Here is a 25,122-nt window from a genome sequence, read left to right as displayed (position 1 = left end):
TCGTCAAGGTCCATCACACAATTACAAAAGGGTAATAAGCAGTATTTATGTGATGTGTCATGTACGTGAACTGAAAGTGCTGCAAGGTGTGAGGGCTGTGGGGTGAATTCTTAGACGCATTGATTTGAGTCACTGACCTAGAACAAGTATGCAGATGAGGAAATACAGCTGCCATTAACTGCATACTTGTTCCAGACCAGAGGTTCAATGAATGGAAAAGGGTCTTGGCACAGCCAGACAGCTTGCAATATCAGAGAGGCACAGCTGTGATTGTTTTAGATTTTTTTTTAATATTTGTTTCATTTATTGTGCAACTGAACTGTCAGTTTAATGCTAGATTCACACTGGCGGTGAGGTTGCAGTGTGTTACGGTTTGTGTAATAGTAACCCGTTTCTCCATAGGGAATAAATAGGGACAGCACTGTACTGTGAGCTGGCAAAAGTGCTGCAATGAAAGTTTTCAAGCAAGTTGCCAGCCACGGGGAGCTGCACAGGATCACTCGATCCCAAGAAAGGCGTGAACCTAAAGCAGCCAAATACATCCCCAGTGCAAAATGTTTAGGGCAAACTCATAGCAGATCTCATCTGCAATTTTACAAATCTGATCGTCACTTTTATAATTCAACATTTAGAAAAGGCTGATCTGATTTTGTCCAGGGGTGCTTTTACCTGTACCTGAATAACTGATGCCCATATGGTTAACCTGACCCATTAACTTGAACTGTGGCCACATTGGAAAAGTCAGTATTCTCCCTAGAAAGTTTTCTAAATTGGGTGGGAAGAATGTAAGGACAGAACAGTAGGCTACTTGCGGCACAGAAAAACGTTTGGGTATTGTATGAAATTAAAAAATCACTGTTGTTAAATATACAAGAATTATAAAAAGCATAAAATGGGAGTAACAGAGGTAAATACACTATATCCTTCAACAAAGTTTTTACAAACGTGTATCCGGAATCAAGGGGACAGAGAAGTTGGGTACCATTCCGACGCGTTTCGCCCATGTGGGCTTCTTCGGGGGATAATAGAGACCATTACATTACTGTTTATGGTATGCCCAACCAAGAATAAAAGCAATATATGTATATTAATAGTTGGGTGTAGACCCAAATAAAGAAATATTGAGGTGCTTTTTATAGGTTCAGACAGCGATAATTGTTGGGGGGGCTCACTGACTCATGTATCATGGGAAGATTCATTAAGGTTGTTGAAGAAAATATTCCTTCTAGAAAGGATTCAAGAAGGGTAGAATTTCACAATCTATATCAATGGAGGTCTGGATAAGTTATACGTTGATAGAGGAAGACAAAATGAGAGGATGAAACCTAACGTGGATCATTTGATATAGGGAATGTCTCCCGATTCCAGTAGCTGAATTTAGCTACAGTAGGGAGATTTTTTATATGTCCAAGGAGTGTAGTAGCGAGCCCGCTGTGGTCATCCAGGCTTTTATTCTTGATTGGGCATACTATCAACACTGTAATGTAATGGTCTCTGTTATCCCCCGAAGAAGCCCACATGGACTTAACACGTTGCGATGAGGCTCAACTTCTCTGTCCCTTTGATTCCTGATACACATTTGTATAAACTTTATTGAAGGATACAGTGTTTTTACCTCTGTTACTCCCATTTTTTATGGTTCTTTATAATTCTTGTATATTTATTAAAAGTGTTTTTTTAATTATATATAATACCTAACAGTTTTTCAGTGCCGCAAGTAGCCTAATGTTCTGTCCTTACATTTTCTCATAAGTTGTCCCTACTTGGACATTAAGGGCTTAGGCACATTACCCAAATTGAGTGGGTGATATCAACTTACATTATTAACAGGAGGTTAACGACACGTATTTGTTCCCAATATAATCATTCTGGGTGGGAAGAAGCTGTAGGTGGATGGCAGCCCCTGTATTGTCACCCAACTTTGCAATAACCGCCCAAAAACAGCTGGGTGGTTACTGAAAAGCTCTGGATGGTGCGTCTGGCTAAAAGGGCTGGGAAGAACACTGTCGTATGAAAAAGAGGTGTTTGGGGTGTGTGTTAGAGAATAGGAAAGCCTGTTGTTGAGAGAGACCCATACTCTCTGTGTGATAGAAGAAAAGGAGGTCTAACACCCCCAGTATGTTGCCTAAGCTTTGCTCATTCATATTTATATGCTGGTATTTTTTTTATTGATTATGTAAAGTAAAAGAGACGCATTTATGGCATTGAGGGAAAGTACCCTGACCGAAATCCATATATGCCACCTGCTATGTCAAAGCGAAGGTCTGAAATCAGCAGACATTGCTAATGTGCTTCATTATAAGTCCGAATCTGCGGGAGCAAAGGGGGAAAAAGGGTTCTTCTCTGAGGCATGCTGGCAGGGGACAGGCTTTTTTACTTGGGCTGCTTTCTCAAGTGTATGAATGTACACCTTTTGAAGAAAAAAGGATTCAGGGGATTGGATGCTGTTGATGTCCACAAGCTCGGAGTCCATCATACCATGCTGGATATGTGACTCAGTTATTGTGAGACTTTTACATTGTTAGTCATGCAAGTTTCACATTCTTATTGTGGGAAGGATACATTTTAATGACTTATCTATTGCTTTTAAATTAGTGATCACTAAGTGGAGTAACTGATTGTAACGCTGATAAAACAAATTACTCCCTATGCAGTAAGCAATACAGGAAGCAATTATTGGTATATATTTGGAGCACTGTGCAATATTTCCTGCAGCATATACTACTTGTGTAACTTACACTATAGCAACGCATTGGCTACATCCTTGTGGTTAAAGCGATCACTTTTTTGCTGGCAGTTTAACTAGCATGGGTAAATCACTCACAATTGCCTGTATAGTTCATCAATTAAGCCATGCAGTATTTTCTCTAAAATATTTTGAGAAGAAGCTTTAGGCGAGTGGTGGTCCCTGTTTTGTGGCTCATCTCTTCAGTAACCACCCAGAAACGCCCGGCTAAAAGAAGCTGAGGAGAACACTGCCATGCTCACGCTATCCAGTCATATTGCTGCTTCTTTTGGTGGAGTTAGTAGATCTAGGAACATCCTTTGATTTAACAGAACTTGCTGCAACACAAAAACTCTTAATATGAGGAAATTTACTCTGCATTAAAAAAAAATTATTAGTTATTAGCCCTGCCAGTTCTCCTTGGGCTATAAAACATCTCCCCTTGGATAAAAACAAATGAGGAGAACAGGAGTGTCTTCCTACAATTCTGTCTTGGGGCAAAAAAAAATTTTTCTTGCGTAAAGGGGACAGGACAGTGGCAGGATCAGCAGGTAAAAAATAAATAAGGGGAGGGGGGGGACTTTTTCATCTCAGAACTGTCAGTCGTAATATAGTATTTCAGGAGAAATGTTAGATTCACTTTAACAGATTACTTACAGATGTGTCTACTCCAAAATGTTTTGATTAAAGCAGAACTAAACCCACTAGCCTGTCCCCATTCCCTCGCAGGTCGCCGCCGCTCATGTGCAGTGCAGCAAAATTTGACAGCTATGCAGCAATCGAGCAGTAAGAATTGTTATTGCAGAGAGGACATCGCCTGACCCGTTCTGCAAAAACCTCCTGCCTGATTGTGGATTTTTCATAGTGGGACTTTATTTCCATTTGAATTGGTTAAAAAAAAAACACTAAGAGGACACATGGGCACTTTCAGCATATAACCGCTCAAACCTCAGTAATCCTTGGATATTTTATAAATAAGTATTTTGTGTATTTTTTTTGTGTGCTTATATTCAATATGATTTTTTTTTCTATATTTCAGCTTACTTATCCCTGTCCAGATGGGTTTACATGAAAGGAGCAACACATTGGTAACATCGCACACCAGGTAATATTGTCTGTTACTTTTATGTGAATTCTTCCTTCAGGAACAATGCCAACAGACATGCATCTTTTTTTGCCAACACAGCATATTGTGTTAAAGTGGTTTCCGAATGGCTGCAAATTAATGCGAGTTAATGCTGTGTTGCCTTATTGTGTCAAAATGAACAGCACCATAACACTCTCTAACCCCCATGGCAACAATGTTTCTCATTCCTAATGCACAAATAAAATACATGAAAGGGAGCTATTTTTCCTGCCAAGGAGTTTGTAGTTCTGTCTATTCATTCCCAAAAGTTCCCCAGCTTTGTGACTGTATATCTAGTTGGATGGCACCACTTCTAGACAAAACACTGTCACACTGGATTGGCTATCCTGACTCTGAACAGGGCAAGCAAATGCCAAGTCACATTCAGGTTCTCATACCCCTGCTTTCAAATCCTAGGGGATATTGGTATACCCTAATGATCCCTCATTTTACTTTAAAGCTCCCCAGTTATACAAGTACTGCAAATGCTGACTCTGATTTCACAGTCAGCTTTTTATAATGAGCACTAGAAACTGCAACAAGTTTGATAGAACCTGCCTCTGGATGACATCCAACATCACCTTTCCTCTCCGTTCTGACTAACTCTGGCCCATCCTTTTCATTACTTGGATTTCAGGTCTTTTATTCATGGATACTTTGAATCACTTGGGGGCATTACCACAGTTTCCACGTTTTCAGGTCACTAAGTGCATTATCCTGCTAGCCCCTTCTACCAGAAATTGCAGAAACCTAGTGAAATTGTTGCTGGTTTTAAAACTGGTTATATAAATATAACAGCTTTTATTTAACAATTGTAATAATGTTTTGATGAGGGGGAAAAAGAGCGGACCAGGGAGGACAAAAAAGTTCCCTGATTGGTTCCTAGTGCTGCCCTACCCTCTACCAATCTTGAGTGCGACTGTGCCAGATGTTACATTGCACAGATTCAAATAATTAATATACAAGCTGTTTGTAAAGTGCATTGAATGATGGTAATACATAAAATTATTTTTTAGTTTTAAAGGCAAAATCTCACCAACCCACCACTGTCTTCTGTTCTTTCAGATTAAATCTCGGTCATCCCTTCATTTGGAAATCTTAAGGTTACAGTTCTCGGAGACCTATTTGCTTTGGATTATCCCCCCTTTCCCCTTCCCCTACTCAAGCACAGTGTCTACTCAATCAAAAAAACTAAAAGCTAAAAATGACTTCAGAGCTCGAGAGCAGCCTCACCTCTATGGACTGGCTTCCCCAGCTGACCGTGAGGGCTGCCATACAGAATGCTGACTCTGCCCAGAGCACCCATGGATCCGGCATCACCAAGAAGAGCGCACTCATCGACCCCAACACCACACTGGACCAGGAGGAAGTACAGCAGCACAAAGACGGCAAGCCGCCCTACAGCTACGCCAGCCTCATCACATTTGCAATCAACAGCTCGCCAAAAAAGAAAATGACTCTTAGTGAGATTTACCAATGGATATGTGACAATTTCCCATATTACAAAGAAGCTGGCAGCGGCTGGAAGGTAAGGACCAGCTGGCAACATTCTGCAATAATATATTTACTTGTGGTGACAAATACCAAGATGGGACATAAGTGGTCATCAGGTTCAGACTTTTTCCCCCCTTTAACTGGCCATTTAATTTTTTAAAGAATGTGTAGATATGGACATTGTACAACTGGACCATCAGGCCAGTCTGGAGCTGCTGTACAAATGTACAGTAACCCAGAGACCAATCTGATCATCTATAAGAAAAAAAATCTTTTACAGGAGTCGGAACAAATTGGCAAAAATCATTGCTTGCTTTCATGAAGCCAGAATAAGGCTTGTTACAAACAGAGTCAGATGTATAGAAACTGGATTAAGGAGGTGAAGCAGCTGCTATTGGAAACATATCATGTGCCATCTTTATTTTATGGAAGGCAAAGATGATTAGATTGGTCTCTGGGTTACTGTACATTTGTACAACAGCTCCAGACTGGCCTGATGTCCATATCTACACATTCTGTTAAAAAAAAATGTTTAGGATTAGAATACAGGTGCATGAAAAAGTAAAGTGTGCTGATGTAATATTATATGAACCCTGCATTTCTCCCATCCAAGTACTAACCAGGGCCAACCCTGCTTAGCTTCCGAGATCAGACGAGATCGGGCGCATTCAAGGTGGTGTGGCCCTTGCTTTTTTAATGGGCCTCTATAGATGTTCTTTAGGACATCTGAGCCAAATTATTCCTAGAATTACCGGTAGGTGCATTCCACGTTGTGCCCTTGCCAGCCATCAATTTGAAGATTGCCAATAGTGCAGAAGTTTATAAAGTTTAGGAAAAAAGTTCTCTTTTGTTAAGAATTGCTTTGCAATTCCTTTTATTGACCTCAGTTCTGTTTTCCATAACAGGAAAATCACTGAGACGGTTCTTTTTACTCAAATTATACGCAATTACTGCGTGCTTTGTGTGCATTTAAACATTTTTTTTCCTCGCTCGCTTTGCAAACCAGACAAGTGTCAACAGGCCTCGATAAAGAGTTTATGGCACCTACCAAGTCACTGATGTGGCTTTTGGCCTGCTTTCCTTCTATCATATTTGAGCAGGTTTATGGAATGCAAAAAATGTCTGTACGGTCTTCTTTAAGCAACACTGGTGGTTTTTATTTCCAGGTTTATAAATTGGACACTAAACACTGATCTGCAGAGACCCCCGTCTGATCTTCTGTAGAGCAGCTGTTTGGGTCCTCCTATACTGAGCTTTCATGGGTGTAGTGAGGTATGATAGCAGGTTGGAGTAATTTTCCCAGCCAGGACCATGAAGAATTGAGTAAAGCAGCAGATCTGAACACAGCTGACTTCACAGCTAGAACAGAACAAACATGGAAATTTTCACTGAATATTCACTGGGGTTTGAGGGCATGTGAACAAACGTATCCATTGCCTACATGTTGAAGGCTTTTTTTCATGTCCACTAAAGTTTGTTGTTTTCAGGACATGCTTGATCATGCTGACAGCTTTTTGCATACTTACAGAAATGCCTCTACATATTTGTCTCAGTAAGATAATGGTAAAATAGTGCCCTGAGTGCACTGCATGTTCATTGTGGTCAGGTCTGGTGATTATATTGCCGATTGGTCTGAAAATCTAAGGCTGCATACACACGTTCAATATTTGTTGTTGGAAAGGATATTTCATGATCCTTTACAAGGACAAAAAGACTGAAAGATGCATGAACGAGTGCTGTACCTTGTGTTGTTCTGCTCTATGGAGTGTGGGGAACAATGGAGCGGCACCCAGCTTTACTCTCTCCCCCTCACTTTCTGTGCGTTCGTTCATCGTCTGTGGATCGACCAGCACAGACCCATGAATGACCATCGCTGTACACACGCCAGATTTCTGTCCGGTATCAGCCCTTTGGCAATTATCGGACGAGAATTATCTGACTCGTTTACATAGCCTAAAAGCTTCTCTATGATGGTCCAAACAAGTCCTACATCTGGTTACTATGTGATGCATATTACTCCTAAAGTAAACAAAAAACGTTTATTCCTTTCCATGTCTAAGCAATATCCCCTATTTATATATCACACACTCCCCCTTCAGACATTGCAACTTGCACTGCCAGAGGTTTAGCAACAGAGATAGTTCTGTCAATCCTGGAAGCAATAGCCAGGACAAGGAATGTGTGGGCATTGATTGACCATGTACAGCAGTGTTTCTCAAAATTTTTAACATGGGGGAACTCCTGAAATACCTTCCAGGTCTTCAGAAATCCCTACTATAATGACTATATCCATAGTACATTGGTGTGGTGGTCAGTGGAAGGAATGTCCCCCCTACAGATAGCCCAAAGGATCCGTGGTGCCAGTTAAGATGACCAGAGAAGCACAAATTTTTCATTGCTCAAGGAACTCCCAGCAATTTCTGGATAAACTTTAGGGTGCCACGGAACCCTGGTTGACAAATACTGATCTGCAATCTTGTAATTCAGCATAGGAAATACTGCTACCCACACCAACTACAGGAACATTTGGTATGTCTCATGTGAGAAAAAAGAAAACAAGAAAAAATTTACCAAACATGAGAATCGGCTCTATAGAAAATGACATACTGAAGGGGAATACAGATAATTAGGTTACATCAGTACATGGTCAGGGGACCATTATCAAGTAGGCGGTAGGCATACCATAAAGTCTGATCAAAAGCTGAGTTTATACTTTTCTTTCTGAGCATTGGTAGAACATCAATAAAAGATTCTCATACCTCAAAAAATCTATTAACACGAGTTTCCTTCTCCAATGATGCTTCTGTTCTATTTGGAATACGAACCATTTCTCTCTCAATAAAGCCAGGGTGGGAGGTTGCAGGCTCATTCAGTTATGCATTATAGTTTTCTTAGCTACCAAGGACATTAGTCTGCTACATCTTTTTGTGATTTCCATCCCTTTCAAAGTCAATTCTCCAAAATGGCCAATCTAGTTAAAAAAATTCACTAGATACCGCAAGGCATACGATACAAGGCGTATTGTCCTCCAGAAGTATCTAATTCTAGGGCAACTCAACATTCAGTTTTTAGATGGAGTTGATTTTTGTCTGTTTGTGACCCCTTACGGAGATTTTCCCAAGGCTTCTTCTCTAGTGCAAGAAATGTGGGTAGCAGTTATTACTGGCACCGCAAGGCACATACAACAATAAAACCATTTCCCTACAGTAAGGCCCTTCTTTTAGATCAGTGTATCCCAACCAAGGTTCTGTGGAACCTTGGGGTCTCTCCAAAGGTTGCTTGGGGGTTTACGTGATCTATGAGCAGTTTGTGCCCCTTTTAACTGATGCCAATGATTTTTTTGGCTATCTGTAAGGGTGGCAATCTTACTCCTGGCCAGTAACATAGGAAGCATTTTCCCAATGGTCGTCATCCTAACACTGTAAATGAGCTGAAGATCTGAATGTTATTTAAGGCTTCCCCCCATAATAAAAAGATTGAGAAAAGCAGCTATGGGGATACAGATTGTAATATAAACCTGAACAAGATCACATCGAAGAGTATTAAAAAGCACCATGTAAAGCTTCAGTTTTTTGTGTTACACAGCATATCTGCTTTTTGTAGGAGCCAACATCTCTGACAGCAGTTTCTGTATTAGGATTTAATGGTTAAGCTCATAAATTATATGATCCAACTGAACTACTCGTGTCTTTGTGATTTACTGCTGTGAGTCACCTGGACATTTATGGCTCCTCATTCATAATACTACAGATACTGGTTTATCAAGGCGCAACCTGAAATATTAATAGCAGGTAATTACATAGATAAACAGTGATAAGATAAGAATAGCAGTATTAGTGGGTGGTTCTTGGGTACCAGATTGTAATCTAAGCCAGGTCACTATCTGCATGGAGTTTGTGGGTTCTTCCCACATTTAAAAAGCATACTAGTGTTAGATTGGGAGCTTCTCTAAGGGACATTATTTGACCAAATAACCCAGCCTTTAGTGCCGTGCCCTTTTTCAATGTGGGGAACCCTTAAGATACCTTTCAGGTAATCAGAGAACCCCTTCTATAATTATTATATCCACAGCTTACAGTACATTAGTGTGATGACCAGTGGGATAGCCAAAAAGATAATTGGTGTCACTTTATCTGACATGAGAGGCTCAACCTGTTCATCAAGGAACCCCCAGCAATCTCTGGAGGAACTCTGGTTGGGAAACACTGAATCTATGGTAGGCAGAAAACTTATTTAGATCTAAATGTTCAAATACCTTGTTTCTGCTCCTTTTCCACAGTGCTTTAAGTTGTGTTTTGGCTCTATTAGTTAGTTGACTGGATCAATTCACTCCATGTGTGGCTGATATCTTATCTGCAAAACTCCCCAAAGCTGTCCAATTCCAAACCTCAGGGATCACTAATGGGCCAGGATTTTCATTTCAGCAGAGCAGGTTCTGGCTCTTTGTAAACCACACCTTGCTAAATGTACTGATTTCTGTTAGAAAAATGCTAAAAATGTGTATATATATCCTGGGCCCCCAAGGACTGGAGTTGGAGAGCCCTGACCTTGTGGTTCCTCTGCAAATCATTATAATAAATACAATAATGCATCCAATTATGTAGAAACATACAGAGTATAAAACGTGATACAACAGGGAAGTCCTACAGGTTTCAATCTACAATGTAGATGACAATGTGATAACTCCCGCACAGGAAGTAATTTGGAGCGGTGAGTATCTGGATCAGCCTCTATTATTTGTTTTATCCCAGGCTTTTTTATATGGGGGAAACCTAGAAGTCACTTTCAAATCTCAAGAAACCCCTGCCAGTATTTATATTCCCAGGTCATGGTAATACCCTGGTGGTCAGCTGAATGATTCCAACCCCTTTAAATAGCCAAGTATATCATTCATGTCTTTGGGAAACCCCTGCTAAAGGTGGGAAGTCTGCCCCCTTTGCATTGGTGGCCAGAGTTCCCTGGCTTGCCCCCTTTGTATAAAACTAAGGCTGTGTACACAATCTGATATGTGTACAGCAGTTGCCTGGTGTCGTTCATCAATCCATCATGGCTGATCGATGACCAACGATTGGGACTGACTGCTATGCATGTCAATAGAGGAGAGTAGAGTGGGGTGCCACTTACTTGTTAGTATTCCCCCCAGAAATGTATTTAAGCTGGGTGGGAGGAAGCTTTTGGCGGGAGCAGCCCCTGTATTGTGACCCACGTTTTCAGTAACCAAAAACAGCGGTGTGGTTACTAAAAAGTGCCGGATGCTGCAAAAAGCTAAAAGAGGCCGGGCAGAACACTGTGCCTGTCTTCCCTCCTGCCCTCTCAATAGATTAGAATGGGCTCTGTGCTAACCATATGTTTCTAGAAATCATCATGAAAGGTTTTCCTGCAACAAAAATCCTGCGTGTGTACCTAAAGAATCACTGGTATGATGCAGCTTCCACATGGTGTTGGACCCTAAGGCATGCGGGCGCCTTCAGATATCAGTTGGCCACAACTTGAACAACTTCTGGCTTCCACAGAACCTTGACTGAAAATGACTGATCTGGATAATGCATTAGAGATTGCAGAAATTCTTCTCAAGAATTAGCAGAACATGGATGTGTTCCAGATACAGGCACTGCACTTTGTTAATGTACAGAAAAGTGTATGCCCATATTATAGGTTTCATTTTCTAATCACAGAGACCAGGCTGTGACCTTCGTTGCTATTTGAAGAATGCATGCTTTTCTGGACATCGGCTTTTTTTCTTTTTTAAGTTTTGCAGATGCAATTATCCCACACAGAGAAATGTGTGCTACCTAAGGCTGGGTGCAATAATTGTCGTTGGAAAGGATCTTTTCACGATCCTTTCCAATGAAAAAAGACTACACAATGCATGATCGAGTGCTGTACATACATTCCCGTTCTGCTCTATGGAGAGGGAAGGAGGAGAATGATGGAGCGGCACACTGCTGCACTCTCTCCCCTTCACTTTCATTAGGATCGTCCGGATTGACCGGATGACAATCGCTGTACACACATCTAGATTCTTGTCCGATATCAGTCCTGAGGCCATTGTGAGACAAGAATCATCGGACGTGTGTACCTAACCAAAATGTAGTCACAGAAGAGAGTTCTTTTTTGCAGAGGTGACCTGCTATGAGCTTGTTCTCTTTGCAGTGGGGTCATGGACATAACAAACATGCACATGTCCAACAGTCATGGCAGTTTGTTAAATGCCAAATGCTAACTGGCAGCTTTATCCTAAAGATTGTAACAGTAAAGCATTATAATTTGCCCTGACTAGTCGTTTCTTTTTTTCTGTACCAATAAATGATGTTAGGCTAAGACAAAGCATGGCTCTGGCTTCCAATTACCATAAAGGTTGCTGGGCTCAAGTGATAAATTAATATCGGTGTCTGAGCTAGTTTAGTAGATTAGCCGCCCTCCAATCTTCAGAAACCAGGACAAAATTGTTCATTTTATGTTCAGAGTTGAATGGACCTGCTAATAGAGACTATAGATTTTATATTGTATTACTCTTGAAAACATGAGAGATAAAAGGGCATCGCGAAGAGCACCTGTCTGAAATGACTTTGGGAAATGCTTCTTTTAATAACTGTAGACTCACAACAGCTGTGTTCCAGCCATCGCATTTTTATAGTGGGAACTTTTGGCCTCCTCCATCCCTCGAAAACCTCCTGAGTTTTTATAGACGCGGCCTTTAAAGAGAGCAGCTGATGGGTAATTACACTTCGTCCTTGTAAAGCCTGCATAGAAATGTCTGGCGGATGCAGGGTTCACGTGATGCAATAACGATATGGGGGTCTGCCCTTTGCCCTTTAGGCCTTGTCTGCTCTTCACAAAGATGCCGTACCGGCTTCAGACTTCTCCGGTTTCAATTGTTGCCTTTACATAGCCGTTATAAATCTCGGTATAGTTAGACACTGGCACCAGACTGGCAGATGAATGTAATTATCACTTGTGCGTGCCTTGGCTCCCTTTGTCAGCCCTAAGTGAGAGCTTCATTCTCTTGTTTGGCCAGAATTTTATGGCAGATTTAGGCTGACATGCAGAGGAATTAAGATACCGCAGCCCAGTAGCTAAGGAAATTTTATCTCCCCAACCTAATTTATATACTATGCTCCAGCATTTCTCAACCCTTTTAAAATGGGGGAGACCCTTATATAACTTTCAGGTCCCTGGGAACCCTTGCCAGTATTTGATATTCCCAATTCATGGTGCATGCTTTGGGGTCAATGGGATGAATGCCTTTAACATTGCTGGCTATTGGGATGAACGTCACGCCTATAGATTGCCAAAAAGATGATTGGTGTCAGGGGCAACTGACCTGAGAAGCACAAATTGACAAAGTTCTCCTAGGAACCCCAGAGTATCATGGAACCAGGGTTGAGAAACACTTTCTTGGACTGTAAGCTTGCATAGGTCCTCTTTTCCTCATACTTTGACCTTATGTATGCAGGTTTATTGTCTTCTACCCCTCTTTATTGTACAGCACTGCATAATATGCAGTTTTTTTATAAATAATTTAATAAAAATAATAAATACAAAGTTCAGACACATAGGATGAGGCCCCTGGTCCATTCTCGCCAACAACCTCCATATAAGACCCATAGACTTTTCCTGTTAACTTGTTATGCATGTTAAAGCACATAACCTTATCAAAGTGTGTGAATATTTCTGAAACCTTCTTCCTTGGAATAATTGTTAGACATGTTCTTATTGCATAAGCAGATAAGGATTAATTTATTGAGCTAGGGTAGACTTTGTGAAGTCTTTAATGATTTCACAAATCCACAGTGCTGCAGATAGCTGTTCCTATAGATGAAAGCGTGGCGTGGTAGAAAAAGTAAAAGGTTCACTTGGTTTCTCCATTTACCAGCAGCATGTACTCTTCTCTCTCACCCGTACTCTGTTTAGCTGCTGGTATCGGTCAGCAATAACCTTCCATGAGCTCCACAGGGATATGGAGTGCATATCTATACCTGGAAGTGCAGAACATTTTACCTGCTTCTGCAAAGCAGAGTAAATGGTGGATAAATGCTGCTTGGCTAGGAAGTGTCTGAAGCCTTGCTATATCCACAGGTCGCGGTGTATTCGCATCTTGTTCAGAAGGAAAAATGCATTCAACAATGCTGGCCAATGGGAAGAATTTCACCCTTACGTATAGCCAAGAAAGATCGATCATTGGTGTCACTTAAACTGACCTGTGAGAAACAAATTGATCATTGCTCAATGAACCCCTAGCAAGCTTTGGGGAACCCTGGTTGAGAAACATTAATTCGCAGACTGAGGGCAGGGAGGTGACTTGGCTATTGTTTTTATCTTCATCATGGAAAAGTCAGGTCACCAGTGTGGCAGGGCTTGTTAAAGCTCAGGACTGTGTGAACAGACCTAGCTTGTAGATAAAATGGTTTCTTTATATGTTTTTCATCTGTTTTTCCCCTTTACTTCCAGTTTAAAGTGCACCTGCAAGTTTAACTGCCATTTATATTCTCCCAAGTGCTACAAATCCCGTCATTCTATAAATTCAAGGCTTCCTAAGACATAGACCTGAAAATGTATCAAAATGCAGAATGATTCAATTATGGTTACTTAATTTTCTTGAAAAGCTGAGCAGTTTGCATCATGTAGGAAAAGGTCAGCGAAACTAGTTTTCTGTTCTAACATTTGTATCCATATAGACAGATTAGAGGTAGGTGCATCTCAGAATTCTGGCCAGTACTTTCAAATCTTTTTGCCAGGTAATTCCATTCCTACAGAAGTGGCAGAAATAAAAATCTTGCGATTTCTGGCACAAGTTTATTTTTCATTCCGCAGAAATGCTCCGTAGGACAACTTTTTGGCACAAGTTTACATTTCTTTCTGCAGAATTGCCCCGTACGATGACTCAGCAGCAGCCACGGGCGCGCCAAGTTTTATCACTAGCAAGTCTGCTAATTAACACCTCTCCTGCACTATGAAGCATGTAGGGGGAATGCTGAGTGCTGGAGGGTTAAACAATCTGATGAAGGTAGCTTTCCAAAAGTAGCTTTTATGATACCATACTTTACTACTTTGCATCCTCTTTACAGGGTTATAAATGTAAGTTTGGCAGTTTTCTCCTGCGTAGTTCTTAAGACCAAGCCTTGTAAAAGATGACAAGATATGCCAAGTTGGCATGGTGGATGATTTATTTTTTTTTTTTTTATTGCTCAGTAGTAAAACCATTAGAGCTTTTCCAGGTGAGGGTGTAGTGGCCCAAAAGAGAAGAAGACATCTGAATGCAAGATATGGCTGTGCAATAAATGTTACCTACAGACAAGCTAATGGCCCTCACATATGACTGGCTGCTTGAACAGTCAGTTGGGCAGGTTAGATAACCTTACCCAGTCACCATTAATTCTCTAGCCCATCTAACATTGGTCTCCTCTATGATGAAGATTCTGTACACCATCAGACTGCCATTGGATAGCTTTAGGTAGTTTGGAGGTCTTCTGAAATCTTATCAAGGTTAAACCTTAAAGCTTAAATAGATCTGATGTATACAAAAAGTTCTAGGAAATTATAGGGGTGTCTGTTTCTGTTAATGTGTCCTACTTCTTTTGCAATTTTATTAACCTTCTAGATCAGTGTTTCTCAACCAGGGTTCCTCCACAGGTTGCTAGGGGTTCCTTGAGCAATTTGTGACTCTCAGGTCAGTTTAGCTGACACCAATGATCTTTTTAGCGATCTGTCAAGATGACATTGTTCCCATTGGCCAGCAATGTAAGAGGCATTCTTCCTATTGACCACCATACTAATGTACTGTGAGATGTGGATATAGCAATTATAGCCGGGGGTTCGCTGAAGACCTAAAAATTAAACTTTAAAAAGAAAAAATCATAATTGCCTCCCCAGAGTCCTCCAGCACTGTTCTCATTTGGATCTGAAAGTTCAGGCTACCACTATCTTCCTCCATCTACTTCTTCCAGCTATGTCACCCGATCTTGCACTGCTCAGGCACGAGATTGGGTGACGTAGCCTGCTGTAAATAAGGAATGTGCATGTGTGAGATTGGCATCCCCCCCATTTCATGAAAACACCCTTTCTGCGCATGCCCAAGATTAGGCATACACAGAAGGAGCAGCCAGAAGCCTCCTGGGATGCTTTATGTGGGTATCCCAGGAGGCTCTGTGCTCCCATTCTGTCTTTACGGCTACAGTGGTAAAGATAGAAAAGGAACAGCTTCACCCTTTACCTAAAAGTTTTTTGTTTTTTTTAAATAATTTTTTAAAAGTAAAACTTTTGATGATAGGTCTGCTTTAATTAAAGAGGTTCCTTCATGTTAAAAAGGTTTGAGAAATGCTGCTCCAGATAATTGCTGTTCACTATGCAGTGATGTGCAAAGCATTACAAAGAAGCTTTGTTTGCCTTCACATTGTGGCTTCAAGTATCTGATGTCCAATTTTCGAGAATCCCGGCTATATGGATTACCACACTTGCAGCATTTCCTGAAATAGAACCAATCATTAGAAAAAAAAATTTCACAGCCACTAGTAGGGCAAATGTCAGCATTTTCACATGACATTTTTTAAGTGATTAAGGAGGCACTGAGACCTTGCCCATGTGTTATCAGCCACAGCTGGCAAAAATGGGTATGGGGGATTGTGTGAACTCTGCCTATGTGACAACGTCCTGGTTTAGAAATCCTTTACTATTCAAAACGCTTTCAAATGTTATAGCAGTGTTTCTTAATGGGGGTTCTCTGGAATCCCAGGGTTCCTCCGAAGGTTTGTAGGGATCCCTTGGGGTATGAGCAGTTGGTGCCTCTCAGGTCGATTTAATTACCACAAATTATTTTTTTTTATCTGTAAGGGTGACATTCCTCCCACTGACCACACATATGTACAGTGGATATATTAATTATAGCAGGAGAGGTTCTCTAAGACCTAAAAGTTATTTCAGGGGTCTGTAATAGCAATGTCAATGCTAACGCCACATCTAGGACTAGTAAACACACTTTGGTGCCAGCCACGAAGGAAGCAGCATGGGGAGTCCTGGTCAGAATAATATTTTCGGTTAGGGAAGGGGGTGAATTTTTACAAACAATCTTTGACTTTTACCCGAATGTTGTGGATGTGAAGGGGTTTGGGTTTACACAGATTCTATGAGGTAGACGTACTTATACTGCAGATACCCCACTACGAGACTCCAGTCACAGGACTTGTCATCGTCCACAGTGTTCCCCCCAGAATTATTTTTAACGCTGGGTAGGATGAAGTTTTTAGGTGGGTAGTGGCCCCTGTATTGTGACCCAACTTTTCAGTAACAACCCAAAAACAAAATCAAAGATAACAACGACTGGGTTTTTGTGTGGCACAAAATGTTTGTATTGATAATACAACAAAATAAAAGAAAATTTGTCACAACTCATTTGGGGGATCCTTCCCATCCGATAGCACATCCAATGCACATGCGCCGAAATCTCAGGCTATGCGAACACAGCACTCCTTGCTGCTCCCTACAGGACACAAATCTGCACTTGTGTTATTCTACATGGTACTGAATATCCTGGATCCATCGCAAGCCTGGCAAACTTCTGTTGCACTTATATAACAGGAACATGTTATGATCATACAATTCGTATATCGCTCTCTACGCATGCCTTGAGGAAGCCGGGATATGAGACCCGGTTATTGATCTCGCTCTTATACGATTTTGAGAATACTATGTCTAGCTAATTGGTCTGCTATCTAATGTTATTTAATAGGAAGGACCCCCCCAAATTTTAGATTATACAATGTTTGTACTTTGAGCTGTGACAAATTTTCTTTTATTTTGTTGTATTATCAATGCAAACATTTTGTGCGACAAATTCGAACTATGTATATAGAGGGGCAGAGAGGGCCACTGAAACATTACAAGAGATAGGATTAGAACCAATGTATTTACCACCGAAAAACAGCTGGGTACTTTCTGAAAAGAGCCGGGTGGTGCCCCCTGCAAAAAGGGGCTGGGGAGAACACTAGTGCAGTGGGCATAATGACATCCCCCCCCAAGGTATTGCTTAGCTACACGTTTCTGGATGGTTCCTATGATATGCCAATTCTTTTCCAAGTTCAGGTTCACTGGAAAGCATGCTTGGAAAAGGGTTTGTATATCAGGTTTGTAAATGCAGCCCTGATAGTTTGCTACAGAAACGGGTATGTTTGCCACATTTATGATCTACCAGTTCGAAAGCAAAACATAGCGCACCAAAATCTGCAGGCTTCCAATATATTATCCCTCTACGACCCTGTACAATATGCAACTGAGCCAACCGCATCATATCTGATCCGGCTTGTTTAAATTCCACTGCATGGTTGTTTTATGACTCCTGGAGAAGATGGTTGAGTCGGTCTTAAAACTCGTGTCTTCATTCTGAGCAGAACATAAAGGGCTGATAAACCTACATGAAACGTACTTCCCTCGTTTGACCTCATATTCTGTCCCAGGTGCAGTGTGTGCAGCACAAATGTGTCATCAAGGCATTTCTTTCCTTAATCTTTTAGATGCAGGCTCTTCAATAATGTCTGATTTATAATAAATGCTGACAAGTCACCTCTGTGTGTTTTCTGTCTGCAGAATTCTATAAGACACAACCTGTCATTGAATAAGTGCTTTCTGAAAGTGCCTCGATCCAAGGACGACCCTGGAAAGGTAATTGACCCTGTTTCTATTTTATTGTCCTTCCTGCAGGTCCTGGAGAGATGTGCATTAAATACTGATAATAATGATGCTCAGTAATCCAAAGGAATCTGGCTGCCATTGATGAAATGGTATTAAAGACGCATAATTGCCCATCATCTTTGTCCTTTCTTCAGTGTTTGACAAGTCAATAACCTGACACAAGTTTGCCTGTAAAGTGTCTTCACCTTTTTCAGGCTATTATTGCAGGTCTGTGACTTAATAGCTTGTTAATGTGACCCTGTCATTAGGATAACAAAAGTAAGATGGAGTAATAATAGAATATTGGTTACTTTTACCATGGGCGATGTGTTAAATCTTCCCTGCATGTGTTTCCCCTTCTGAACACAATTTCCTTGCATTTTACTGTCATGGCAGCTAACAGGTGAAACGACAGCATGTAGAGGGGTTCACGCTATCTGACACAAATAGAAGTATTTGACAGCAGCAGTGGATATAGCTTGCAAGAGAGCACAAACGTAACATACAACCTGCTGGAAACAAAAGTTACACGCAGACAGGGTTAGTCTCATATTGTAATGCTAGTGTCAGTCACCTTAGTCACCTTCTCCCATGACAGGTATACTATGAAATTGATATGGACAGTTCCTTAGAGCTGCTGCTGCTGGGTTAAACTTTGTCAGCAATGATCTCAGGCAGGTGATGGAATAGCCCCTATGGGGACCTAAAAAAAAACCTAACACTGCTCTGACAGCAAGAAAATACATGTAAATAGCAACACCTTTTTTAAAACAATACACAAATAAAGATGTAAATAAATTCATATGATCATTTGTAAATGGTTCTCCTTAAGGATATTATGCAATGTTTTATTTATATATGTCTGACAAAACCATTCTTTTGTAAAAGAATAAATGACTACTTAATGCGAATCTTAAGTTTAGTAATAGATATAAACCACATTTGTAGTCTTCAGTGATCAAATCACATTTATTGTTTTCCAGGGTTCCTATTGGGCAATAGACACAAATCCAAAGGAGGATGCGCTACCAGCTCGGCCAAAGAAGAGGCCGCGATCTGGAGAGCGGGTATGTATATCCGTCTGTATCCCATGAGCAATCATTGAATAGTTAGAATGCAACTGCAGCACTGTAACTGGGCATTTGGCACAACTCCTATTCATAATTTTTTTTATTTATATATGCACTGGATTCATAGCCTGTTTACAAAGTGCCTCCAATTTCACCCTGGTCTTTATATCATTCACCAGACTTTGCCACCCTGCAAATGCATAGGGTTTCATCTGGTCTAGGTTAACTGTCTGGGCCATTGATTGTCCAGGCTTGGAGCTCCTAAAGCCTAAACCAAAAATAATTCACTGTACTTGCCCTGCATTAGATTCCTTTTAAGGCTTTCTTTTGTCTATACTTGGTAATTCTAGGAATAACAAACTTCTGTCCTTGGGTGGCTCCATTCACTTCTCTACTTTATAAAAGAAGCCAAGGTTGTCACCCAGGCTGAATTTCATGTAGGTGCATTGTTTGTGCTTCCAGTTAACAAATAATTTCTGTACATCCTAAAATGGAAACACATACAGTCACCATATTGAAGGGCTGTCTTGGGTTTAGATATACTTTAATTCCTCTCTTCACAAAGCCTAAGGACAGTCATGTTCAGATCATAGATCATTAGATACAGAAGAACTGAACTCTGGGGGTGGGGAAGGGCAGGTAATGGACCAAGGGCTTGTCCTCATCATTGCATGTGGTCTCCCGGAAGTTGATCTTTCCCAATTGTTGAATTATCCAGTCTTGTTGTGCACAGTCTCTTGAGCTGACAATCCAGTTTTGCTTTCTCATGTTAGCTTCCAGCAAGAACAATAATGAACAGTACATTAGTGGCGTCAAATCTAGACCTAAAGCCAAAGGCAAACTTGCCTTAGATCTCACGTTTCAGATACACATCTATGAGGCTGTAGGCACATTCACCAAGAAGGGGATTTTTTTGAAGATACTCACTACACAATATTTTAGGGTGCTGCTTAGGCATAATTAGCAGTTTAGATTGTCCTTATAACATAAATTCTTACGTTCCAAGTTCAGGTCCACTTAAAATCAGCCATCAGCTTTTTTTCTCAGAGGGAACTTATTTTTCAGGGTCACTTCTTTCAGTTCCAGGTATGTACACCTGCAGCTGGGTTCCAGTTCTCATTGATGGATTTTTATTGATTTTATTCTAAGAAGAATGCATGAAAAGGAAAGTGGAATTGCCTCTAGAGGAACTAATATTATATACCAGCTCCAAAAGGATGACCTACAAGTCATGTGCCACCTGTGTACAGTTTTGAGGATCGTAGTTTTCCATCATGCATGCACAATTTTGAGATTTGATATTTTTCCTATTGGCATACATTCCGTATATTTGACAAAACTTGCAATTATCTTAAAATTAATAAATGTCATTTATGTGGAAAATGTAGATTTGAAAAAAAAATGACACTATGAATGAAAATATTGCTATTACCTTTATTACCTTTATTCTACAGTACTTTTGCATTTGTACTGTGAGCTGTGGATTATAACAGAGAATCCCCAAAGACCTGAAAGTAATTTTGATGGTTCCCCCATGTTAAAACGCTTGGGAGTCTGCTTTTAATGTATATGAAAGATGGAAATGTTGCACAGAAGGCAAGAAGGTTTAAAACCAAAGTATTGTTTCTATCAATAAGGAGAAAGTGCTTCTGAGCATATAATAGTTAATACCACACTGCCTCGCCTAGCAGTTGTTCCGGGGTAGCCCCTTGCAGTGGAAAAGCCGGTACAGAAAGGTGACTTCATCATTATGACATTATCTACAGCTGAGAATGAAACTATGCACAGAAATACTTGGGCAATAAAATAAACTATGCAAAACATTTCATGGAGCAGACATAATGCAACTACTGAGAGAGGTGTTGTCACTCGGTAATGAATGAGGCAATCGGACCAAAATGAACCATTCTTGTGGCCATGCCGTCACACCGCTTGTCCAATGTCCTCATTTTTTCCCCCCCATGAGCGGCAGCAGAATCCTGCATTTGTCAGGGTCGTTTTGCCATGGACTTTACAAAGAAAAAGTCAGACTCGGGCAAACCTTTTATTCAGTTATGCATTAGAAAAAGATAATCAAGGCTGTTAAAAAAAAAAAAAAAAAAAATAATATTGGAGTGTTTCCCCGAATCACAAACCACAGTCTATATACTACTTCTCTGTTGACAAGTGGAGAACACAAAGGTTTATTATATTCTGTATTATCACCTTACTAGCTACATCATGGCAGCAAAATAGCTGAATAGTATTTCAAAAATTTTGGCTTGAACTCCGCTCTCACATGAATTTCAATTACCTTTTTTTTTTCCTGGTATTCAGATATTATATAAAAAAGTATATTTATATTTTGTATCTGTAGCAGGGTGCCACCACCCTCCCTTACTAGGTGCGATCTTCAGCCTTCTTTATTGCGAGTTCGTTTGGTGCAGGCAAACGTAGGGATAGCCAGGTGTTCTGGCAATGAATGCCGAGCTGCACATGTGCAGTTCCCCTTTTTTTTTTTTTTTTTTTTTTTGACAATCCCCTGGAATGATCAGGCAGGTAAGAATGCCTATTGCAGAAGGGACATTGTCTCTCCCTTTCTGCAATATTGCATTGCCTGATCACATTTTTTTTTTAAAAATGGAGCTTTAGTTCCCCTTTAATGTTGGCTGTATTTCGTAGACACATTTTTGCTCTGGGGCGATTTTTGTAAGTTCTTTTGGGCAGGGTCCTTACTTTCTCCTATGTCACTGTCTGTCATTTGCAACCCCTATTTATTGTACAGCACTGCATAATATGTTGGTGCCATATAAATACTGTTTATTAATAATAGGAAACTTTCCGACATTCATGTCTGCATATTTCAGCACCATAAACATCTATGAGCCGGGTAGGTTGGTCATTTCATGTCTACCAGCCCCATAGAAGCTTATGGAGCTGAACCAGGTCAGCGTGAAAGTCAGATGAAAAAGCTGGCAGAAGCATGTAAACAATGCAGCGGGTTTTGGAACAAAATTTGGGTAAGTATAATGAAATGAAATGTAATTTTGTAGGAATGTGGTTAATTGAAATTTCAAATCATGTAAAGGAAATATGTAAAATATTTTTAAAAAATCCTAATACTTATTTGGTACTAATTATTATTTAGTTTAATATTAATAATATATTATTATATTTTAATATATTTAATAATTATTTAATGTCCAAATTGAAAGTTTTTCTCCTTTAGTAAAGCCGCACTCTCTGCTCTTTTGCCTTCTTCATACATCTTCCTTCTGTTATTTCCTTCCTGGCTGCTCTGATGTGCCCACATATGGCTGCTCTAAAAAGGTGTTACTGACATAAAGGTCATCAGATAAATCCGTTTTTAGCATGAAGCTGTTTTTTTTTTCATTTTAACTAGCAGTAAGTAGCAGCTTATTTTTGCTCTTCCTTTGCGAAGCTCTGAAACTACAAAACTAAATTATTCATATGCTGGATGCATTTTCACATATCCCTGACTGCAGAAATCAATAATGCCTTTTTATTTGTTTTTTTTTGTTTTTTTTTCAGGCCTCAACACCTTACAGCATCGATTCAGATTCCTTGGGAATGGATTGTATAATCTCTGGAAGTGCCTCTCCGAACATGGCTATCAACACTGTGACTAATAAAGTAAGTGCACTCCTAGTCCCTGGTACACAGACTACTGTGGTCACAAAACCCTTTCCATTTCCTATCAAAGTGTCACTCTTCACTATTCCACTTCTCAAATTTTAGTTGACATTTTCCAGAGCAGCTTTGGACCAGAGTGGTGGCTGTGGGGTGTTAAAGACATTTGCTAAAACATTAGCCAAACATTAGATTCTGATTGTACAATCATCCTTTAGATGTTATGTAGTACATGGGCCTGCCTGATTCAGAAATGGAATGGATTGGTTAGGTAGGCATTCATGTTGCATATCTGAGATTATACAGAGATCATGTGCAATCATTGTGTAATGTGTATAGTCAGATGTTGTTCATTCCAAGAGTACAATTAATTATTTAAATACTGGCAACAATAGTGCGTTAGTTGATTATGATTACTTCTCCAATATATTACGCAGGGCTGTACATTAAAACAATGACACAAGAAAGAAGAGGAGAGGTGTGTGTGTGTATATATATGTATGTATGTATGTGTGTGTGTATATATATATATATATATATATATATATATATATATATATATATATATATATGAAATAAAGACAAATCGGATAAAGTTCAGCATAGATTGGTGCTTATATTTCTAGTACCAAGTTTCTGTTATCAAGCCAAAGATTGTAAATTCAATTGGTTAACAAGTAATCATGAAGAGTGCACTCACATCCATCAGCCTATGTACATTCTAAAATGGATTCCATGAAGGCTTTTACCGCATATACATTTCAGTGCACACCATAACACACGGCTGTAAAATATTTGGCTATCTCTGAGGATGACATTCTTCCCAATGGTCAGCAATGTAAGAGGCATTCTTCCTGCTGACCACCACACTAATATACTGTGAGCTGTGGATGTAATCATTTATAGCCTGGGTTCCCTGAAAACCTGAAAGTTATTTCAAGGGTTCCCCTATGGTAAAGGATTGAGAAAGGCTGATTTAATGAGCTCCTGACTCCATGACATATTTGGCTGTACATTTTAGGAAGATGGTACAAAGATCAATGAAATCACTGAAGGGAAGGATACGTTTTCTGCCCAACTAGTTAGCTCAAATTGAGGATCTGAATGCCTGTTTGCAGGTATTTGATTTTTAGAATTTTCATTCAGTGGGTCCCCTGGGTCAAGATAAAGCAAAAATATATGTATTCCTCCTTGAATCTTGGTGTCCTTTGTATTTTTCCTCTGTGGAACATTATAAGGTGAAACAACCCCCAAATGTTTCCTATATTAAGGACTGGTCATTGCTGCTCTGTCCTTGTGCAAAGTGATTGGTCTTGCACCTGCCCCCTCTGTAGTTTCCCATGGCCTTTAGTAGGAGGACCTGTTCGTTCCTTCTAAAGCCCGGCTTTCTGCACGTTACTGTGGCTCACAAAGTGGATTTTTATCTTTTGTGGCTATTGATGATTTGATTTTAATGAGCTTTTGTGCTCGGACTCAAGATTTAAAAATAGTAGTGCTGCAGATATAAATATAGTGCTGCAGAGAATAACTCGCCATACACTTGCTTTCATCCGCCAGCCTGGTATAGAAATGGAGGTGCTTGTTAGTTTTCGGTTTTATTTCACCAGATAAACATTTAACAGCTCTTCACAAAGGGGATCCATGAATGCTGTTTTTCCCATCTGTCTCGAACAGTTTGAAGAAAGGTTTTCACTTTTAGCAATAGCAACTGTAAGCCAATATTTGGGGAAGTGATGCCTACAGCAGGTTCTGCTCCTTCAGCCCTAAATAGAACCATCAGAGTAATTTTACAGTCTTACAATAATCTTCTAATTTTAATTAGTGTACTGCCTTTTCTTTTACACACTCTTTTTTGTAAGCTCAGATTTCAGTGGGTTTGGGTCAGGTAGTTGCAGCAATGGCAGAGCTGCCTTCATATGACCAGCACCCTGTCTCTGCTAAAATCTTGGATAGTCACGTAAAGTTTCGGCCATATATAAACCTGCCGAAAATCTACTAATCACATTTTAAAACTTGAGTTGTATTGCTCCAAGTTATAAAAAAATTTGGATGAAAAGGCTGAATTGAATTAGGTGCAACAGCTTAAGTGAAGGTGCTTCTATTCATGACTGGCCATACATGCTAGAATGTGCTTTGCACAATCTTTCTCTGTAGGTTTTTTTTCCTAACAGCTACAGTGAAGGGAGATCTGTGTTAGGCCTTGTTCATATGGCTAATCAATCAGTTTTTTAGCGTTTACCTGTGTAGAAAATGTAATAAAAACACTTGAAAAGTTTTTCCGACTTCCTGTACCCCCTTCAATGCATGTGCAAGTCGCCCACATTGCTAGGAAACCACTTAAATAATTCCATTTTCCTCCCACATCCCAAAAACCTACAGTTAGGGTAACTTGCTTGTGATAATGAAATATGACT

The 25,122-nt window shown here is 40.1% G+C and overlaps 1 protein-coding gene across 2 annotated transcripts in view; it reads left to right on the top strand.

Annotated features, from left to right (window-relative positions):
• Positions 1 to 25,122, top strand: part of FOXJ3 (forkhead box J3) — a 57,450-nt gene that overhangs the window by 20,522 nt on the left and 11,806 nt on the right. For both annotated transcript variants that reach the window (XM_072427318.1, XM_072427319.1), the window contains exons 2-6: positions 3,765 to 3,830; positions 4,917 to 5,379; positions 17,925 to 17,999; positions 18,992 to 19,075; positions 22,610 to 22,711. In XM_072427318.1, the coding sequence (XP_072283419.1) occupies positions 5,056 to 5,379; positions 17,925 to 17,999; positions 18,992 to 19,075; positions 22,610 to 22,711 (585 nt within the window). In that variant the 5' untranslated portion in view covers positions 3,765 to 3,830; positions 4,917 to 5,055. The remainder of the gene's footprint in view (positions 1 to 3,764; positions 3,831 to 4,916; positions 5,380 to 17,924; positions 18,000 to 18,991; positions 19,076 to 22,609; positions 22,712 to 25,122) is intronic.

Source organism: Pyxicephalus adspersus, chromosome 11 (genome assembly GCF_032062135.1).
Source record: "Pyxicephalus adspersus chromosome 11, UCB_Pads_2.0, whole genome shotgun sequence".
Taxonomy (NCBI): Eukaryota; Metazoa; Chordata; class Amphibia; order Anura; family Pyxicephalidae; genus Pyxicephalus; species Pyxicephalus adspersus.
Note: the sequence above shows the minus strand (reverse complement) of the source record. Positions and strands in the feature narration are given on the sequence as shown.